This window comes from Phyllostomus discolor, chromosome 6 (assembly GCF_004126475.2).
Source record: "Phyllostomus discolor isolate MPI-MPIP mPhyDis1 chromosome 6, mPhyDis1.pri.v3, whole genome shotgun sequence".
Classification (NCBI taxonomy): Eukaryota; Metazoa; Chordata; class Mammalia; order Chiroptera; family Phyllostomidae; genus Phyllostomus; species Phyllostomus discolor.
Genome location: NC_040908.2, coordinates 85,915,154 through 85,933,977, shown reverse-complemented (window position 1 = coordinate 85,933,977; position 18,824 = coordinate 85,915,154). Strand labels below are relative to the sequence as shown.

The window sequence follows — 18,824 nt, the reverse complement described above, 5'->3', positions numbered from 1 at the left end:
AGGGCAGGGAGTGGCCCAAGAAGCTGATAGCTTCCTTAGTTCAAGGACTTAATCATTTTGACCAAACTTGTATAGAATGTTCATATTAAAAAGGGAAAAGTTTGTTAGGAAAAATAAAGGACCTTCATATGAACAAAAGCTTGACTTTAGGTTTCCTTTCCCATCTGTAGCTAAATCTTAGAAAATGTTCTACGTAGCACAAAATCAATAAGCATGAATGTGGAACTGTATATTGTGGTGGTAGTTTCTTGGATAATAACAATGAAGAACTTCTGGAAAGTCATGTGCTTCTGGGTTATGGCATATTGTAAGTGCTCTCATTATGGTTATAGATTGGAAAGAGTTGGAAAAGCTAATATTTTATTTTGCAAAGAGTTCCTCACTGAAATGTTTTAATAATTCTCTTTCATTAGTGGCTTAGCAAATGACTGAATGGATGAATAAATAGAACTGCATGAAAACATGTTAAGGTCTTTCTAACCTTTCTTTACAATGCCCAGGACCAAGATTTTCCCTGTTCTCATGTTTATATTACTGCCTTCTCCTAAGTCTAAAGTGCTCTGTTAGCAATTTATTCATTTTTATATATCTCTGTGAGCAAAGTGGTGTTACATATGCTCTTACCATTTCAGAGATGTGGAACTAAGAGTATGTAAATGTGTATGTGTGTATATATAAAATTTTTATCAGTTATAACTTTAGGGACAAAACCAAAGGAACATAGACTCTAACTCTCTAACACAGCTTTCCTCTATACTTTCTTATCCTTTATGTTTGTGGTCTTATTTTTATCAGCAGCAATTGTTTAGTGAGACTCTCTATCTTCCTGTTATTTTTTTCTATATGGTTTTTTTTCTTTCTCTAGGTTTTCCATGATGATGATGCCATCCCTGGATGGGAAGGAAAAATTGTAGCCTGGGTGGAAGAAGACCATGGAGAGAATTAATGCTGAGTATTAATTAGATTGGGGCTTGTGGAACTTGGCACTCCCTGGCTGTTTCACTCAGGAAGAGGACTAAAAGTAGAATACACTAAGAAGTTTCTAGTTTGTGCTGCCAATATAGAAACTTCTACAAATGTGACAGCCAAAGGCCAGTCCTGTTTCTGTGCCTGGTGTATGTGGTACTGAAAATCCCTGTCCAAATGTAGACCATGAATTCATCTGGAGTTCCTTGTCCATGGGAACACAATGTTTTATTCTACTCTGAGGACAACAAACCGAAGGCCTTAACCAATAGGGATGGATGATTTTGCTCCTGTAGGGGCATGGCTGCTATTGTCTGGAACCTGGGAATTGGATGCATCACTCCTATGTGTTAGTGTTATTTTAATTGGCCTCAGTGGTTGCAGTAATCAGAGTCCCAGCAATTGTACTCATAGACAAGGCAAAGATACCAGCTTTTTTGCTTCTTTGAAGCGATTACAAACCAAGAATAACTCATGGGGTGGTACCAAAGATGAAAGCCACTCCTTAGGAATCTTCTGGACTGGACATGGATGGTGCTGAATTGTTTAGATGAAAAAGGGCTGCCCATGTTGTGCTATATTATGCCAAAACCATAATTAAGACCTTGGGCTGCTTCTTGTGTCTTAACTGGTTCTGCTGTTTGTCTTTTAGCCCACAGAGGGCATACTCCATGTACTGCTAGTTTTCTCTGGGGACTCTTCAACTTTAGAGCCATTTTTTTCCCTTTCATCTGATGAACTTTGTATTTGAAAGAAATAAGGAGTAAAAGTCTCCTTAAAAATTCAGGCGGGTATGGAAAGGTGCTGCTACCCATATTTTCTTGACTTTCTTTTTCTCATGACTTTGTTTAGCCCATGGCATCTCCTTTGTAGTCAAAAGGAGACAGACTTTTAATAATTTCAGTATTTTGGTTTATGAAGTATTGAGCATGAGTTACTGGTCTATGAATCTTCATTTCAAGGCCAGAGTTATTTTCTGTTACACATTTAGTCTAGGTTGATCCTTTAAGACACAATAGAAACCATGGGGCATGGAGCATGAGTTGTAAATGGCAGGGTTAATTCTGGGTGAAAAAACCTAGAGTCCTTTCTCAAGTGCAACATTATCAAATATAGAAGCTAACAGAAAATTGCTAATTTCTAGGGGTTATTTAATAACTTGGGTTTTCTCATTCATTCATCAAAAACTATCAACCAACCAGCCATTTTATATATAGAGAGAAATTTTTTGCCCCCTAAAAGCAGTCTGCCTGTGACCACCAATATACACTGCCAACCAGAAGAGTCAGACAGATCATTTCTGGGTTCTTGACCTGTCTGTCTCTACTTATCTATCCTTTTCAGCCATTTCAGCAGACTACTTGTTGGAGCTCTGAGATGACATTTTGTTGTTTTATATAAATGTCTTTTTAAAATTATCCATGTTCGGAGAATTCTTTTATACTCATTTGCTTTTTGTCTGAGAACCATGTCTATTTTTATAACTTGAGTGTGAGTTCTATATATTCTCACATTCTGTATACAGTGTCCATTTTCTGGAGAAACCCAGTAGCTTTTATACAGGCTCTTCTCTTCTTATCAGCCCTTATGGTTTCAGAATAAGCTTTATTTTATTACAAGCATACTAATGATAATTAACTCCTCTTCCAGTTTTACCTGCCATTTTAATTGTGGAGGTAGTTTTACATAATCTATTTGAATGCTCCTCTAGCAGACAGGAGCTAAAAAGACACCTGACGTCTTTCATGTAAGTTTACCTGGTCACCTTCTTCTATTAAGAATGATTTCTTATCAGAAATGACTGCAAAAGTTTGTGAAAGTCAGGCAAAAGCAAGAATAATTCATTATGAAAACAAACGGAAGAAAACAGTTTATTCTCAGTTTGTTTTTCCCAGGAAGCTTGGAGGAAAAGTCCTCATGTCACTAATTTGTCTGTTGCATGATTCTGTGTTTTGGTATAAGATAGCATGAGGATTATCAAGCCAAATTCATTCTTGTATTTCCAGTATAATTTATGTTGTCTGTCTCTTGATAGTTTGTACTTGTCAATTTTCTTTCAGCAAGCATTCTTACCATCATATAGAATTTACCTTTTAAGAGAAAATTAAATGAGAGAAAAATATCAAAGTCCTCTACCTTACTGTCTTTTATCTCTACATCCTTTGGGAAAGGAGCTGCATGGCCTTAGTGCCTCCACAGAAAGCTGAAGTTGAATTCCGGGAAGAAAATGAAATAGTTCTTTCCCTTGAGCTCATTAATTTCACATGCCAGCAGTAATAACTAAGCACCCCCATTACAGGATGTCACTCCAGTAATTCTTGTATAAAATGTGTTGGTAATCATCCCAGTTTCTAAAGACAGAGAAACCTGGGGAGGAGTGTGCATTGATTCATCCTGGTTTGAATAGTCTCCTATTGGACACCCTGTGGCTGCACTCTTAAGAGGCCTATTGATTTATTCAGAGTATTGTTCACTAGTGGCTTTTGTGTGGGACAGTCCATCCTGCTACTGCTGAAGTTCTCTTTCTTTGAGAAAACTAAGGAACTAGAATGTTTAGAGACATAAAATAATCTCCAAAACCTGATAAAAAAAAAAACCCTCTTATAAAAACTAATTTAGTAGAAAGCTCAATTCCTTTAAAGGCCTTCATTTAAAAACTCAATGCTGTATGTACTTACTCCATTCCCTAAATTAGCTGGAATTGGAACACTTTCCAATTTGTACCTAAAGAATTTAGGTTAAACTTACTTGGAAATGGCAGTCCTACTTACTGACCAACTTTTCAGCTCTTTTTGACCAGGATGGTTATAAATTGGGGGAAATATAATCTATATCCAATCCAAGAGGACTGTAATCACGTAAAAGCATTTAAGTCATAATAGTTTTTTTCTATAAAATAAACATTATGATTGCACACTCCTATTGTCTGAATTTATGTAAGAGGTATAGCTTGCGTAAAATATATATGTAAAGTTATATTTTCTTAGAAACATGGATGTTTGCAACCATTACTTTTAAAGAGATTAATATGTATTCCCTCAGTTTCACAATGTTTTCATAGACTGTGTTATACCAGAGGCTTCTGATTATCAAAGTGGTAACCAGTTTTCATTGCCTGTATATACCAGATCTGTGAATTAATTAAAAAACACTACGAATAAAATGGAGTTTTCAAACTAAATACTATTAATCATTTTCACTTGTGTTTATCAACTGAAATTAATCAATAAAGCAATTTACACTTAGTGAAAGTAAATTTCCTCCAGTGGTCTCCCTGGTAGCATGTTTATTCATTGTTTGGAAAGTGGAGATAAGGACTACTTTATTGCTACAGATATTTTCTATCGGTATTTCTAATGTAAGCACAAAATAGTTTATCAAATAAAATCCATTGATTTAGCCCTTATTTTGATACTATACATAAATATGCAAACTAATAAGAACTTAGGAGTGCAAACCCTGTTAGTTTTTACCTTCCTTTTTCTTAAATTCCTTTATCCAATCTGTTTAAGAGAGTTCAGGTCTATTCTCTTAGGAGTGATTTGATGAACATTAGAATACTAGCCTACCTCTGGGGTCAAGCTGTCATCATCCCTGGACTGTTTTCACCTGTGCCTTCCTATGAGCTAGCTACTCCTGTCAAAAGTATATTCAAAATGCAGAGTTGCTATACACTGAAAACTACAAAAGTTTTAAGCAAGCCTACCTAAGTAAGGTTAACAGCAAACTGAAGATCATCTTCTACAAAGGCTAATTTAGGTCCAGTTATTAAATTCAAAAGCAGTGTAAGTAGATATTTTAGGCAATTCAAAATCATTACATTTTTATAGTTTATAAAGTCATAAGCCCTTTCACTAATCACAATTATTCTTCCACTGATTCTTCCAATTGTTATTTGTAAGTAGTTTTATGTAATTTAACAATATAATTGCTTTACTTAATATTATTTCACATGTGCCTTTCCATTTAATCTGGAAATTTTATATTTCTCAAATGTACCACCTGCATATTATTGTTAGGCAGCTGTGCATGCTAAATCTTTTCCTCATTTTTTATCATTTCCTGTGTTTTTTCTGTTACAAAAATACCAAAAGCTTTAGTTCGTTGTTTTAAATGTCTCAAGGAAACCAGAGTAGGATTTGGGGATAGGGGGATATAAACTTTTAAAAAAATTATTTCTTAGTAAATTGCATCGCTAAAACAACCAGTATTTAGTGCCCCCAAATGAGATAATCTCTGTCTCTGCAATCTCATTAATAACTGAGTTTTTAGACTTTAAAGTTTCTAATTTAGGTGTGAAATAGTACCTCCTGGCTGTTTTAATTTTCCAAATATTAAATCACTAGCAAGGCTGAACATATTTTTCAAATGTTACATTTTCCTCCTATTTGTTGTTCTTGGCATTCTCTGACCATCTGCACACTGGGGATTTAAGATACAAATTCAGCACTAGCTTCCTGCTAATCAAATGTCATCCTCAGCTCAGAAATGAGATATTTTCTAATTATAGGATGACATCCCGACAGTAAAGTGTACCTAACGAATGTTGTAAAAAATTTCTAATTAAAAGGACATGTATTCAGCCTCCACTACTTACCAGATACTAGAATACTAAATTCTAGGAGACATGGAAGAACAATATAGACATGCCTCCTGCTCTACGGGTTTATAGTTCAGTTTTAGGACAATACATTTCAAGCATAACAAAGCTTTATGCGACTTAAAGGGATTTTATGGTTTTTCAGAAACGCAAATCTCTTTTGAAACTTGTATCTTCATATAGGGAATAGGCATAATCCTGCTACAGTACACCTGGATGTCGGAATATATCTTCCAGTTGTCCCCTGACACCATTTGGCTGGAAAACCTGTTCATTCTGGTTTCCCGTTGGGCTACAAACCTGAAATTAAATCTCTAACCGCCTGCGCAGAGCGGGACATCCCGGCAGGGTCAGTCAAGGCCAAGCACGCACCCGGGAACTCTCAGACTAGCCCTCAGGCGGACCCAGCTCCCACCTCTCTCCTCAAGCGTTCCAAACCTCGCCCCTTGGCTTAAGGCTCTCAAGCACCCAGCGGTCCCACGGCTTCACTTCAGAATTTGGTCACTCCCCTCGGCCCACCTTTTCGCACCACTCAGCGGGTTAGCTGGGCCCTCCCCGCCTTTTTAGGCCTCTACCTTCAGGGCGTGCCCTTCACCTCGCTTGGACCTCGCACTGCGCGGAGAGCTCCCAAGACTCCACCGCCTTCCGCTCCTCTCGAGGTCTGGTTTCTCCCAAATTTGAGCCTGCGGTGGCTCCGCCTCAATTCTCCCGCTCCGAGATTCCAAAGTAACTGTCTTCACCCACTTTGAACCACCCACCCCCGTCAAACCGCCCCGAAGGAGTGTCGTTAAATGAACCTCTGGTGAGAGAAGAGGGGTGGGGCTAATATTTGGAGCCTGTTTTACGACGACGTGCGGCTGCGTGCCTTGGTTGACGGCAACACCGCACTGCTCTTGGAGAGGTCACTCCGGAGACGGCGTTGGTTTGGGGGTGTTGGGGGCAGTGTTACTATGTGGCGCGTTTGTACGCGACGGGCCCAGACTGCGGCTCCCAGGGCAGGATTCCGGGCTCTGCGGACCGCCTTATGGGAGGAACCGGGAGTTCTGTGCGTGGCCCCGCGGGCTGGTCCAGCTCCGGCTCGTTGCAACAGCGCGACCACTGGGTATTGTAGAGGCCGGGTACTCTGCGGCTGGCGTCCCGGCTTGTGGGCCATACCACGGAATCGCTTTCTGCTGCAGCTTTTGGGAGCGCCTGGCCGCCGCTGGTATAGTCTTCCCCCGCATCAGAAGGTGAGCCCCAGACCTGTACTTCTCAGGACCCTTTGTCCTTCAGGGTCGTCTTCTTCGCCTTGGGTATTCCCTCACAGGCCTCAGTGGTTCTCCATCCCCCTATCAGTATATGTCATTGACTCTTTTCCACTGCGCAGCTTTGCTGTAACTCTTGAGTTTCCCTCTCCTGATCTGGTTCCATTGAAAGAAGAGCCTCAAACTTGGGGCTCTACGTGGATGGCTGCTAAGGTACAATACTTGTTCTGTCAGACCAACGGGACTCTGGGACAGGAAGCTTGTCATTGGAAAGATCTGGCAGGACCTCTGTTTATATCCCCATATTCTCAGTGCGCAGTGTGTGGTGAGACTCAAACACTTTGCATTAAATTAAATTGAATGGTATGAAATATTAAACCAGACTGAGCTTTACGTAGCCCCTTTTAAATTTAGTGTTTCTCCTTTTTCTCCTCCAGGTTCCATTGCCCTCTCTTTCCCCCACGATGCAAGCAGGCACCATTGCCCGTTGGGAGAAAAAGGAAGGAGAAAAAATCAATGAAGGTGAACTAATTGCAGAGGTAAGTTGTTTTAAAATATGGAAATAAGTTAGAAGGGACTGAGTTAGTTAAACTGACTGAGCATTAACTTGCTGGGTGGGTAATTATTCCTTTTGCTTAAGAAACTTAGATGTTTATTACAACTTGATATTAGAGAAGCTTGGTTAGATAAATTGTCAGCAGCTAACCAAACTAAGTGTTTAGTTAAGGTTTAAAAAAAATTCCTTCGGCATTGGCTGGGTGGCTCAATTGGTTGAGCATCGTCTCATACACCTAAAGGCTGCAGGGTGGATCCCGGGTTGGGGCATGTATGGTAGGCAATCAGTGATGTTTCTCTCTCACATCAGTGTTTCTTTCTCTTTTTCGCTTTCTCTCTCTCCCCCTCCCTTCCCCTCTCTTTGAAATCAATAGACATAAAAAAAATAAAATGAAATCAATAAACATATCCTTGGGTAAGGATTAAAAAATAATAAAAATTAAAAAAGAATAATTCAAATCTGTGATAGAGACTATTTCTTCACATAAGTTGTATAGTGTAGACACATGCTAATCTTCATACTTGGCAGTACAAGCCTCAGCTCCTGCTTTTGTGTTGAAAGGTTGAGACTGATAAAGCTACTGTTGGATTCGAGAGCATGGAGGAATGTTACATGGCAAAGATACTTGTTGCTGAAGGTACCAGAGATGTTCCAGTTGGATCAATCATCTGTATCACAGTTGAAAAGTGAGTAGTAGCTTGGTGATTTTTAGCACTTAAGTAACTAGTGGAGTATTTTAACCCAGAATTGACAATTTAGGAGTTAAAGGCTCCTAAGACTCCTTCTGTAGTAGCTAAATCTGCATTATAATCCCCCTTATACTTATGCACTCTTTCTCTTTCTTAGACCTGAGGATGTTGAGGCCTTTAAAAATTATACATTGGACTCGGCAGCATCTACCCCACAAGCAGCCCCAGCACCAACCCCTGCTGCCACTTCTTCGCCACCTACACCTTCTGCTCAGGCTCCTGGTAGCTCATATCCCACTCACATGCAGGTGAGGCTCAGCCTCTGGGTGTTTACTCTAGAAAGTTTATTACTTACTCATTAGTTTTTGTAGATGGCTATTACATTCTGGCAGCTGGTATTAAATATGGCTAGCTCTTGTCATTTGAAAGAAATAGAAATTTAAACATGAAAATGGACAACTTTTATTCCTAGTTATTTCTAGGTGTGTTAATTTGGACAACTAACTTTAACCTTTCTCAGCCACAATATAGTAGAAAGAATAATGCTTGGCATTTCTCATTTAAGAACATTATGTTAGATTTTGAGGTTGTACTTATATCTACCTACTCCCCTATAAATAGAGTTTTTAGTAAGCCTCAAGTGCTGTCTATTGAATGAAAGTCCCCGGTTGGTGTTTTTGCTTGACATGTGGTGTTCTGTTTTCTAAGAGTGGGTGAAGTAGTCCAGTAAGTAGTATTAATAAATGAGAAAACTGACAATGAAGAATAAATATAGAATAGACATACATAATAGCATTGCAACAAAGCTGAAGGCAACAATTACTGTTGGTTCTATTAACTAAATCAGTTTCTAAGAAATTAAACCAGTCAATTAGATATTAGGGCAACTGATGTATGTTTGTGTGTTTTAGCTACTGGAAATGGATGAAAAGCCACTATCCTTTTCCTAAAATATTAAGACTAGAACTTTTCCTTCACTTTATTTGTAGAAATTTTTGTATAGGAATCATTTTCTTCTTTGGACATAATGTCCTACTCCATGGTCTATTATTAACAGTCACTCATGGTCAATTTTTCCTGGTGTTCAGTTCATACATTTATTTCATCTTGTTCAGCATATTCTGTCTTACTACATAAGACTTACTGGGTTGGCCATAAAGTCCATTTAGTTCTTTCCATAAAATAAAAGACACATTATTCATTTTTACCAATGACTATTGATTTGGCTATTTTGAGTATGTCGGCTATTTCCCACTATTGACTTCTAGGGGGTAGAGCCCAGGGGTGCTGCTAAACATCCTCCAGTGCATAAGACAGCCCCCCACAGGAAAGAATTATTTGGCCAAAATGTCAGTAGTATCAAGAAACTTCACAAACCACTTTTGACATGTTCAGTCAGTCATACCACCTTCTCTATACGCTGCATGAATCTTTTTTGTGTGTTTCAGTTGCATTTTCCCTGCCTTGAAACAATGAAGCAATAAAGCATAATACTCTGAAAATGTTGCTTTTTTTCTTCCATATTAAAATGACTACACAAAAATTCACTTATTTTGATTTTTTAAAAAATACACACTGATATGACAGCTGTCAGAATACAGTCCAATAAAATTGTTTCCAATGAAGTTAAAAACAACTAAGCCCTACTATAGGTATAGTACAGAAAAAACTAAATGAATGTTTTGGTTAACCGAAAACTTATTTCTGTCCATTTTATGTTTGTCTTTATGTGCAAGTATTAGGGTTATGTCTTAATTATCCTTTACTGCATAGAGATTATCAGTTCCTCTAATTTTTTGATGTGAGAAATATTATTAAAGTTATTGGGAACATTGGTTAATAACATAAATTTCAGAAGTACAGCCTTGTTCTTCAACACCTGTGTACTCTGTTATGTGCTCACCACCCGAAGTCTACTTTCATTCTGTCACCTTATATTTGACCCCCTTTACCGTCTCTATTGTCTCCCACTCTCCTTCCCCTCTGGTAACCACCATTCTGTTATATCTGAGTTTGTGTTTTCTTTGTTGCCTTTTGTTTTACATCCTACATATGAGTGAAATCATAAAGTTCTCCTTTTCTGTCTGACTTACTTCGCTTAGTACAATACTCTCAAGATACATTCATACTGTTCCAAATGGCAAGCTTTCATCTTTTTTATGGCTAAGTAGTATTCCATTATATATAAGTACCACATCTTTATTCCAGCTCCACTAATGATAAGTAGATGAAAATGACAAATTTTGAACAAGAAGAACATTTAAAAATGTTTTCTAATTAGAATTTTAAATTTTGTTTTACCTTTTTCCCAGCTTTCCCGAGACATCAGTTGAAATGATTTTTCTCTCAGCATACTCCTACTGTTAATTAAACGCACACAACTAAAAAGACTGCAAACAAAATCTGTAATCCATAGTAAGCATCCAAATTCAATGGACACATATAAAGTCATATAAATAGGAAAACAATTTTTAATTTAGATCAGCCAGTCTGGTGTTTAGATTTCATTGGTGTGGAAGTGGCTGTTGTGAAGAAGAGTTCTTTTTTTAAAAATTTTTTTTTTAATTTGAAGATTTTATTTATTTTTTATTTTTAGAGGGGGGAGGGAGGGGAAAAAAAAGGAGAGAAACATCAATATGTGGTTGCCTCTCACATGTCTCCGACTGGGGACCTAGCCTGCAACCCAAACATGTGCCCTAACCGGGAATTGAACCAGCTACCATTTGGTTTGCATGCTGGAGCTCAATCCACTGAGCCACACCAGCCAGGGCAGAAGAGTTCTTAATATTAGTTATTTTTAATCTTGGAAATATATCTGGGAAGTTTAGAAGAAATGCAATTTCCTCTGAGTAAAAAGATAGATACTAATACAAAGTACAGCAAAATTTTAATGGCATAGTGTAGAATAAGATCATTCTGTGAAAAATGAAAAATTCTATCTTAATCTAAGTGTTAGAAAAGATGAAAAAAGGCTCTGCTTAGAAATTGAGGGGTTAATTTTGACTGTCTACAAAAATAATCTTTCCCATCTGCTCATTGCTTTTAACTTTGGGGGCTGGTTCAGGGTATCACTGATATGATACACCTTGAGATTCTAAGGATAATTTAACTGTTGAGACACTGAACTTTTGCTGTTATGGGGGTATCAGGCAGATGGGAGTTTGCATTGTCATGGTTACCATCACTCTATGAAACTAAGCTTGCCTCAATGCCATTGTGCTCAAGGCTTGCCCGTATTAAGCAGTAATTGTTTGTTTCTACAGGTGGTTCTTCCTGCCCTCTCTCCCACCATGACCATGGGCACTGTTCAGAGATGGGAAAAAAAAGTTGGTGAGAAGCTGAGTGAAGGAGACTTACTGGCAGAGATAGAGACTGACAAGGCCACTATAGGTGAGATTTCTTCAGCTCTTAATGGTTGAGACACTGAGTTTTCCAGTGAGGGAAGAGGATTGCTGTCCTATCCTATAATGAGTGAGTGATAACATGAAACATTTTAATTCTTTGGATTCATTTCCTGGAACACGATATTTCATAGCAAAAGTGTGCATAGTCAGATTTGGCACTTTTATTGAATCAGGGATATGTCAATTTAGAGATTATTTTTAGGCCTTAGTTTGCTTTTTATCCTTATTATGTTACTGAGAAGCAGTGTCAGAATTGCCATTCTCTAAAGTGAGCAAGGGAAAAAAAGAGGAAAAAGGAGAAAATAATTTCCAAGGCAGGAAATACCAAAGAATTTAAGAATTTCCCTTTTAGGGAAAACTGAAATCAGGGTTTAGATTGTTTTTGTAGTTTGAGATATGGCTGATAGAAAATAAATATATAGATATATGTTCAGATACCATATTTCCATATATTTTCTATTCATTTTTGTGCGCAGAACAAAACCCACATAGATAACCATATAATACTTACAGTTTTTATAGATAAATATCTTCTTTCCTGTCCAGTCCCCAAATATGCAGTAGGTGGTTCTGGGCACCCTCTGCAGTAGTTTTTTTCAGATTGTGCTCTGAAATCACGAAATCATTGGTTTTAAACCCCATTATTCCTTGATGGGCAAAAGAGGACTTAACAAGTAGGACATCTTTTTGCACATTGTACTTTTCCCCATAGATTCTCTTAGAAAAAAAGGATTCGTTTGTTAAAAAAAGAGAAACAAACAAAAAACCTTGATGACAATAGATCTGCTTTGCATACCAGTATCTCCTGTGAATACCAATGGTACCATAGAGGCTGATATTCTAGAGAGTAATAACTAGAGAAATATTACCTTGGTCAAACTTTTTAAACTCTCTTGTGGCCTTGGAGTCTTTTATTTTCTTTTAAAAATATCTGTTATTTGATATTTCTTAATTGGGGTATAGAAGCATTCATCAAAGATGTGTTGATCAGGGAGAGGCACAACACCAAAGAAAGCCAAGATCGAGAAGGCAACCATTGTCTTTTGCAGGGGCTTTAGTTATTTTTGCAACCTTTCACGTGTGAGCTCCTTGTAGGAAAAGCAGCAGGTGAATGAAATGTAAGTTGTCAACACTATAGAAACCCAAGTAATACTGTATTTCTTTATGTTGAAATATTTGATGTAATACCAACTATAACCCCTTTAAAAAAAACCCAAAATGCTTTTAGTGATGTACTCCCACATCACTGTCAAGCCTAGTAGCTCCCTTTATTTAATATCCATGTGGTTCTGATCTGTACCAGTACAGTTAATGCCATCTGAAAGTCTTGTGGGTCTGCATAGGGTCTGCCCAAGGAAATGTTTTTAGGAAAATGTTTAGAACAACCACTGTCTATAATCTCTCATAGTTTTATTTAATAGATATTTATTTAGTGTTTACTTTGTACAGGGTACTATTTCTAAGTACTTGAAAAATACTGATTCGTTTAATTTTCATAACATCCCTATCATGTGCATTCTATTATCATCCCCATTTTGTAGGTAAAGAAGCTGAGACACAAAGGTTAAATAGCTTGCAAAAGGTTATATAGCTAATTTGAAGGAGAAGAACCTCTTACTTAAAACTGTATTTTGAATTTAGAGGAGCAGGGAGCCCTTTAAGTTCCATGTTAGTTTTTCTTTCTGTTTAAGGTTTTGAAGTACAAGAAGAAGGTTACCTGGCAAAAATCCTGGTCCCAGAAGGAACAAGAGATGTCCCTCTAGGAACACCACTCTGTATCATTGTAGAAAAAGAGGCAGATATACCAGCATTTGCTGACTATAGGCCAACTGAAGTAACTGATTTAAAACCACAGGCACCACCACCTACTCCTCCCCCGGTAGGTATGCTTCCAAAATTGAGGGAACATTTATTTTATTCTTTTCTGAATTCAAGGATCAAATTCGATGATATTCTAGATTCCTTGTAGCTCTAAGATTCTATGAATGAGAAAGGAGGTAGTCAGTATTTACGGAGACCTACAGGGTGTGTGGCTCTGCACCATTCACCTAATGGTCAATAATTTGATCCTTGTAGCTTTCCTTTTTTTTCTGCTGTCTTGAGTTGTGTTGAGAACAAAGCTGAGAGGACATGTTCCTTTTCTGCTTTAGATGTTGATATGCATATGGAAGGTAATGCTTTCTTCCCTATTTTCTATAGAATTTGCTGTGTAATCTTTGTCACTATCAATCCTGTCAGTATTCACATATTATAGTGGGTCAGGCTTATATTTATACATTTGAACCTTGACATAACATGGCTTGTCTTGCATAGAATTTAGTCTGACACTATATACTATGCACTAAATTCTATATACCTATAACATGAACTTGTATGAACTTTAAGTACTGATAACACTATAACAAGGCTTTTGTATATGCCAGATACATGTATACTAGGTACACATTTCTGTGAGAAAACTTGATTTCTGACTGCCATGCATTCATAGGAAGCTGGAGAGTAGTAGTTTTGGTTTGTTTCTTAAGGTACTTTCAACATGGAACCTTCCAACATAATTTATTATTTTGAAATTAGGTTAAGTAAAAATAAAAATGTTGGTGATATAAGAGAATGAAAATAAAAAAGCAGCAAGAGAACAAAGTGAAGAAAGGCTGTAAGGATGTGTACTGGTCAGTAATATTAAATTCCAAGCCTCTATGGTATGATGGAGTAAGAGAGCTTGACTTTATTTTGTTTTTGACATAAAGTATTGCTGTTATTCATATAGCTGTATTATGTTGGTTAAGAGACAAAACTGCATTATGATCTTTGGGAAAGAGGTGAAAGTTAATTAAAATAGCTTTGACTTATAATGTAGACTGTTGATCTTTTAGACTAACTTTTGCAGTGGTAAATTAACAGTTTGTAACTTTTTTAAAAAGGTGACCCCTGTTCCTCCAACTCCCCAACCTGTAGCCCCTACACCATCAGCCACTTGCCCAGCTACTCCTGCTGGACCAAAAGGAAGGTTGTTTGTTAGTCCTCTTGCAAAGAAATTGGCAGCAGAAAAAGGGATTGACCTAACACAAGTGAAAGGTAAGTCTGTTACTATGGAATGGAGCTATAAAGCTAAAATCTGGTTGAGTTTCTTCCTTAAGACTAATAAGTACAACTATATGTAGTTGTCTTATCTGGGATAACAAGGAGAAGAATGAGCAAGGGAAATGTGTCTTTTGTTACCACCACAGACTTGGAAGACTTAGTCTAAGATCTACCTGTGTAATTTAGATGGCTTTTTTAAATTGTCTGTTCATGGGAACTGCTAAATTATTGGTAAAGATGTAATGTGCTTGCCCCACTTGCTGTGGCTTGGTTGGGCATTGTCCTGCAAAGCAAAAGGTCCCAGGTTTGATTCCTGGTCAGGGCACAGGCCTGAGTTGCGAGTTTGGTCCCTGGTTAGGGTGCATACAAGAGACAGCTGATCGATGTTTCTCTCGCTTTCTTTCTCCCTCCCTTCTCCTCTCTCTAGAAATAAATAAAATCTTTAAAAATATATATAATGTGCTTATTCAGCAGAGCTAGATTATAGAACTTGATTATATAATAAGAAATCTCTATTACTGCTAGGCTGACTGAATGTAACAAATACATAAACATAACATGAGATTTGGGTGATTAGAAATGACTTAAAATAATAAAGTTGACATAAAGCTGAAGTAAAACTCCAAGAGGGCAAAGGAAAGTGTTTTACTGATCTCTTTCTCCCCAAAGAAAAAGTATAGCTTAGTGATAAGAGCAAGGGGTCTTGAATCATACCATCTAGGTTTTGATTTTGGCTTTCTCATTTTTCTGTGTAATGAGTTCTTTGGTCAGTTACTTGTATATGCCTTTATATGAATTACTTAATTCATCTGTTTTTATATCTGTAAAACTGACATAATACTGTACATCAAAATAGGTGAAATATTTAGAATAGTACAATATAAAAGTGAAAACATAACTCATTTTGTTCACATTGTTATTATTGCCTAGTATTTAAATAAATGTTTTTAAACTAAAATTAACATCAAGTTTAATGTAAGATAATTAAGATTAAGTGATTATCTAATCACTTAATACCACATTTAATTTGTAACACTTTTTGAAGAATTATCATTACATTTTTTTGAATATGAAAATAGACTCTTAAAGGATCTCCCTTTCTGTTAAGCAGTAAAGTTACAGTTTGAATCTGGATTTCTTTAATTCCAAAGCTTTATTCTTCCCACTACCCTATACTGCTTTCTCTTTGGATGTTCTGCCTTCCTTAATCACTCGAGAAAATAATGGTTAGTTTCCCAGTTGTCCAGCTATGGGCACTCATTGCTGGTTATTATGTTCACAATCTGTTGTTTTGTGGTTAGAAAGCAAGCCAATTGCCAAAGATACAAGAATAAAATGTTGTAAATTATTTGGACCCCAGAGGATTCTTGTAATATTGGAAGACCTGTTTTTCTATCTTAATGTATATAACTAGTATATTGCAATTCTTGTAAATCAGGGACAACATGTAAATTGGAATTTTAAGGGAAAGAAGGACTGGGTTAATAATTATATCTGAAGAATTTAGACAAGTAAAGAAGGATCATTTGTTAGCAACACTGGCTACCTTGCTAAAGATATAAGTGGAAACATCCCAATATTCTTAACTGCGCAGTTTGAGTTAGGTGATTCACTTATTATTTAAACAAATATTCACTGAGTATTGTCTGTGCATTCATTTGCTCATAAGACAGACAAGATTTTAGTTTCAGATGGTTTTATTACCAACAATAAAGAATCAAATTAAAAGAAAGGGAGTATAGCATAATATTTAGAAGTGTGGATCCTGGAGCTGGATGAGTTGAGCGAGTACCTCTCTGGATGCTGCTGTTTGATCAGGCAAATATGAAGTGAGAGTATCAGCTGGAGAATGAGTGTGTGGAGGTTTGAGGTTAGATTGTATAGTGTTCTCAGAGACTGGGAAAGTGAATGAAAGGAAAACATAATTTCAGCATAGTTTTGTGTGTCTATTTTAGGTTTGTGACTCTGAATTTATAGTATAGTCAGTTAGGTGTGTACTTTTTTCCTCCAGCAACATTAAGCAACTCTGCTGGCATTGAGAATGCCAACATTTTAGAGTTTGATCAGGGAGTGATTATAACAATGATCTATAGATTGTAAACTGGGTAAGGAGGAAATGAAGGAAAGAGGAGACATGGATGATGAGAGTAGAGGAGTCAGTGGAGTGAAGACCTTGATGAAGTGGAATGAAATTTACAGTGAAACAAGGGAATGGCTTAGAATAAGTAAACAGAGGATCAGTGATTGTGTGGCATTTTCTGACACCACTTTTGACACTAAATGTGTTTTTTTTCCACACTAACAATCATTTCTACAACATCAGCTTGGTATCCGGCAATTCAATCTTATTCTGACCCTAACTATCCAGAGTTAGCATTGGATCCCACAGTTTATGGCAGGGGTGTCCAACCTTTTGGTGTCTCTGAGCCACACTGGAAGAAGAGTTGTCTTGGGCCATACGTTAAATACACAAACAGTAACAAAAGCGGATGAGCAAAAAAAGGTCCATGTATAATTTTTGTGATGTCTGCCACCACAGGTAAGCAAAAAAAATCCTCACATAATAACCCTAATTATGCAGCGGCCCTTTTGATAATCTTTTAAAATTGTCAAGCAGGTCCCAAGTTTGTGATCCACTAATACAGAAAATGTGCATATCTAAGTAATAAAACACCATTGATTTTTAAAATATTTTATTTATTATAAAAGTAAAAGAAAAAAGGGCAACATAAAACTAGTGGGATGTTTGACACTGTATTTGAGAAAGTATATCAGTATCTGGTTTGAGAGTAGTTGGAATTCTCAGCCAGTTTTCAAGGTGCTCATCAGTGCTTTGGTTATAATTTTACTATTAATGTGTTTCGTTCTTGAAAATAGTTGCTCACAAATGTAGGTTCTGCCAAATAGCAATGACATGAATAAGGCATGATTGTGAAGCAACGGATATTTGTCTCTGGGAAGATAGGACCTATAAAAGTCCAGTGAAGAGACATGATCAATTTTTTTCTTTAAGTTGGATGTCAGATTGCAGCTCTATGCATTCCATTTGAAAACTGGCAGGTAACATATTTCTGTTGACTGAAAATGGAGTTGCAAATAAAGTAAAATATTGTTTTCCCAGAAATCTTGAAGTCTGTTTTCAAATTCTAAATCAAAAAGCAAGGAGGCATATTTTTCATTGTTCAAAGGATTATGGTTAGCCAGCGTGTCAAAATACATAAAATTGTTTGCCTTAATTTGAGCTTGCTGTAATTTCAGTTTCATTTGGAACACTGTTATGTTTTGGAACATTGTACTGATAAGTTGGTTTTTACCTTGAACACACATGGTTAACTTTTAATTTTTTAGCACCAAAAATGCTAAATCTGTAAGCCAGTTTTCATTGTCAAGTTTCAGCACAGAATTGTTTTTTGATACCGTAAATGACTTGATAACATGTCACAAACCAAAAATCTTTTCACCATTTGGCCTCGGCTTAGTCATCTTACTTCTGAAAAGTACATGATGTCCCCATAGTCAGCATCAATACTTTTAAGGAATTCCTGAAATTGGTGATGATTCAGTCACTTGGCTCTTAGAAGGTCAAAGCCTTGATGATGATTTGCATGATGTTACCCATTTTAAAGCTTTTGTGCATAAATTTTCTTGGTGTATGATGCAGTGATACTTCATCAAACATGAGTTTTGGGTGGCAATTGTATCATCTTTTATTACTTTTACAAATCCCTCTCTTAGCTGCCATCGTTGGGGCACCATCAGTAACTATACCAGATATGTTAACAATGGCCAGAGAAAATAGCTTTAACGTATTTTTTTACTGCTTCGTACAAATCTCTTGATTTAGTTGTGTCTTTTAATGGCACTAAAGAAGCCATTTCTTCAATGACATTACATTCATCATCAATACCTCTAATAAAAATGGCAAGTTGAGCCGTATCTGTAGCATCAGTGCTATCCTCTATCGCCAAAGCATAAAATTTAAAATTAGCAGCTTTACTTTCCAAAATTCTTTTGTTAGATTTTTCCAGTTTCTTCAGTTCACCTGGCTTTAGTCTGGTGAGACAAACTGATTTTAGAAATATCTCCTTTTGGGGGGGGGCAGATTGTATCTCCCATTCTTTCTATACATTGCTTGATAAACTCGCCACCAGTAAATGGTTTCAATTATTTTTGCCATTAAATATACTACTACATAACTGGCTTTTACAATGGATTCTGCCCAAGTTGTAACTTTTTGAAAAAATTTTTGTGAAGACAGACTTTCTTTAGTTCCACTGTTTTGTC

The 18,824-nt window shown here is 36.9% G+C and overlaps 2 protein-coding genes across 6 annotated transcripts in view; both read left to right on the top strand.

The window, feature by feature from the left end:
- The window catches only part of DIXDC1 (DIX domain containing 1), a 71,641-nt gene extending 67,794 nt beyond the window's left edge, over positions 1-3,847 (top strand). For 3 of the 4 annotated variants that reach the window (XM_036028569.1, XM_036028568.1, XM_028514484.2), the window contains one exon: positions 866-2,855. In XM_036028569.1, coding sequence (XP_035884462.1) covers positions 866-876 — 11 coding nt within the window. In that variant the 3' untranslated portion in view covers positions 877-2,855. Of the gene's footprint in view, positions 1-865 lie in introns of all 4 variants that reach the window. The other variant, XM_028514485.2, reaches the window with a different exon arrangement.
- A 2,556-nt stretch (positions 3,848-6,403) lies between these two features.
- DLAT (dihydrolipoamide S-acetyltransferase) overlaps positions 6,404-18,824 on the top strand; it is a 30,352-nt gene continuing 17,931 nt past the window's right edge. The window contains exons 1-7 of one of the 2 annotated variants that reach the window (XM_028514377.2): positions 6,404-6,795; positions 7,248-7,349; positions 7,928-8,052; positions 8,213-8,363; positions 11,319-11,445; positions 13,151-13,338; positions 14,381-14,534. In XM_028514377.2, coding sequence (XP_028370178.1) covers positions 6,517-6,795; positions 7,248-7,349; positions 7,928-8,052; positions 8,213-8,363; positions 11,319-11,445; positions 13,151-13,338; positions 14,381-14,534 — 1,126 coding nt within the window. In that variant the 5' untranslated portion in view covers positions 6,404-6,516. Of the gene's footprint in view, positions 6,796-7,247; positions 7,350-7,927; positions 8,053-8,212; positions 8,364-11,318; positions 11,446-13,150; positions 13,339-14,379; positions 14,535-18,824 lie in introns of both variants that reach the window. The other variant, XM_036028571.1, reaches the window with a different exon arrangement.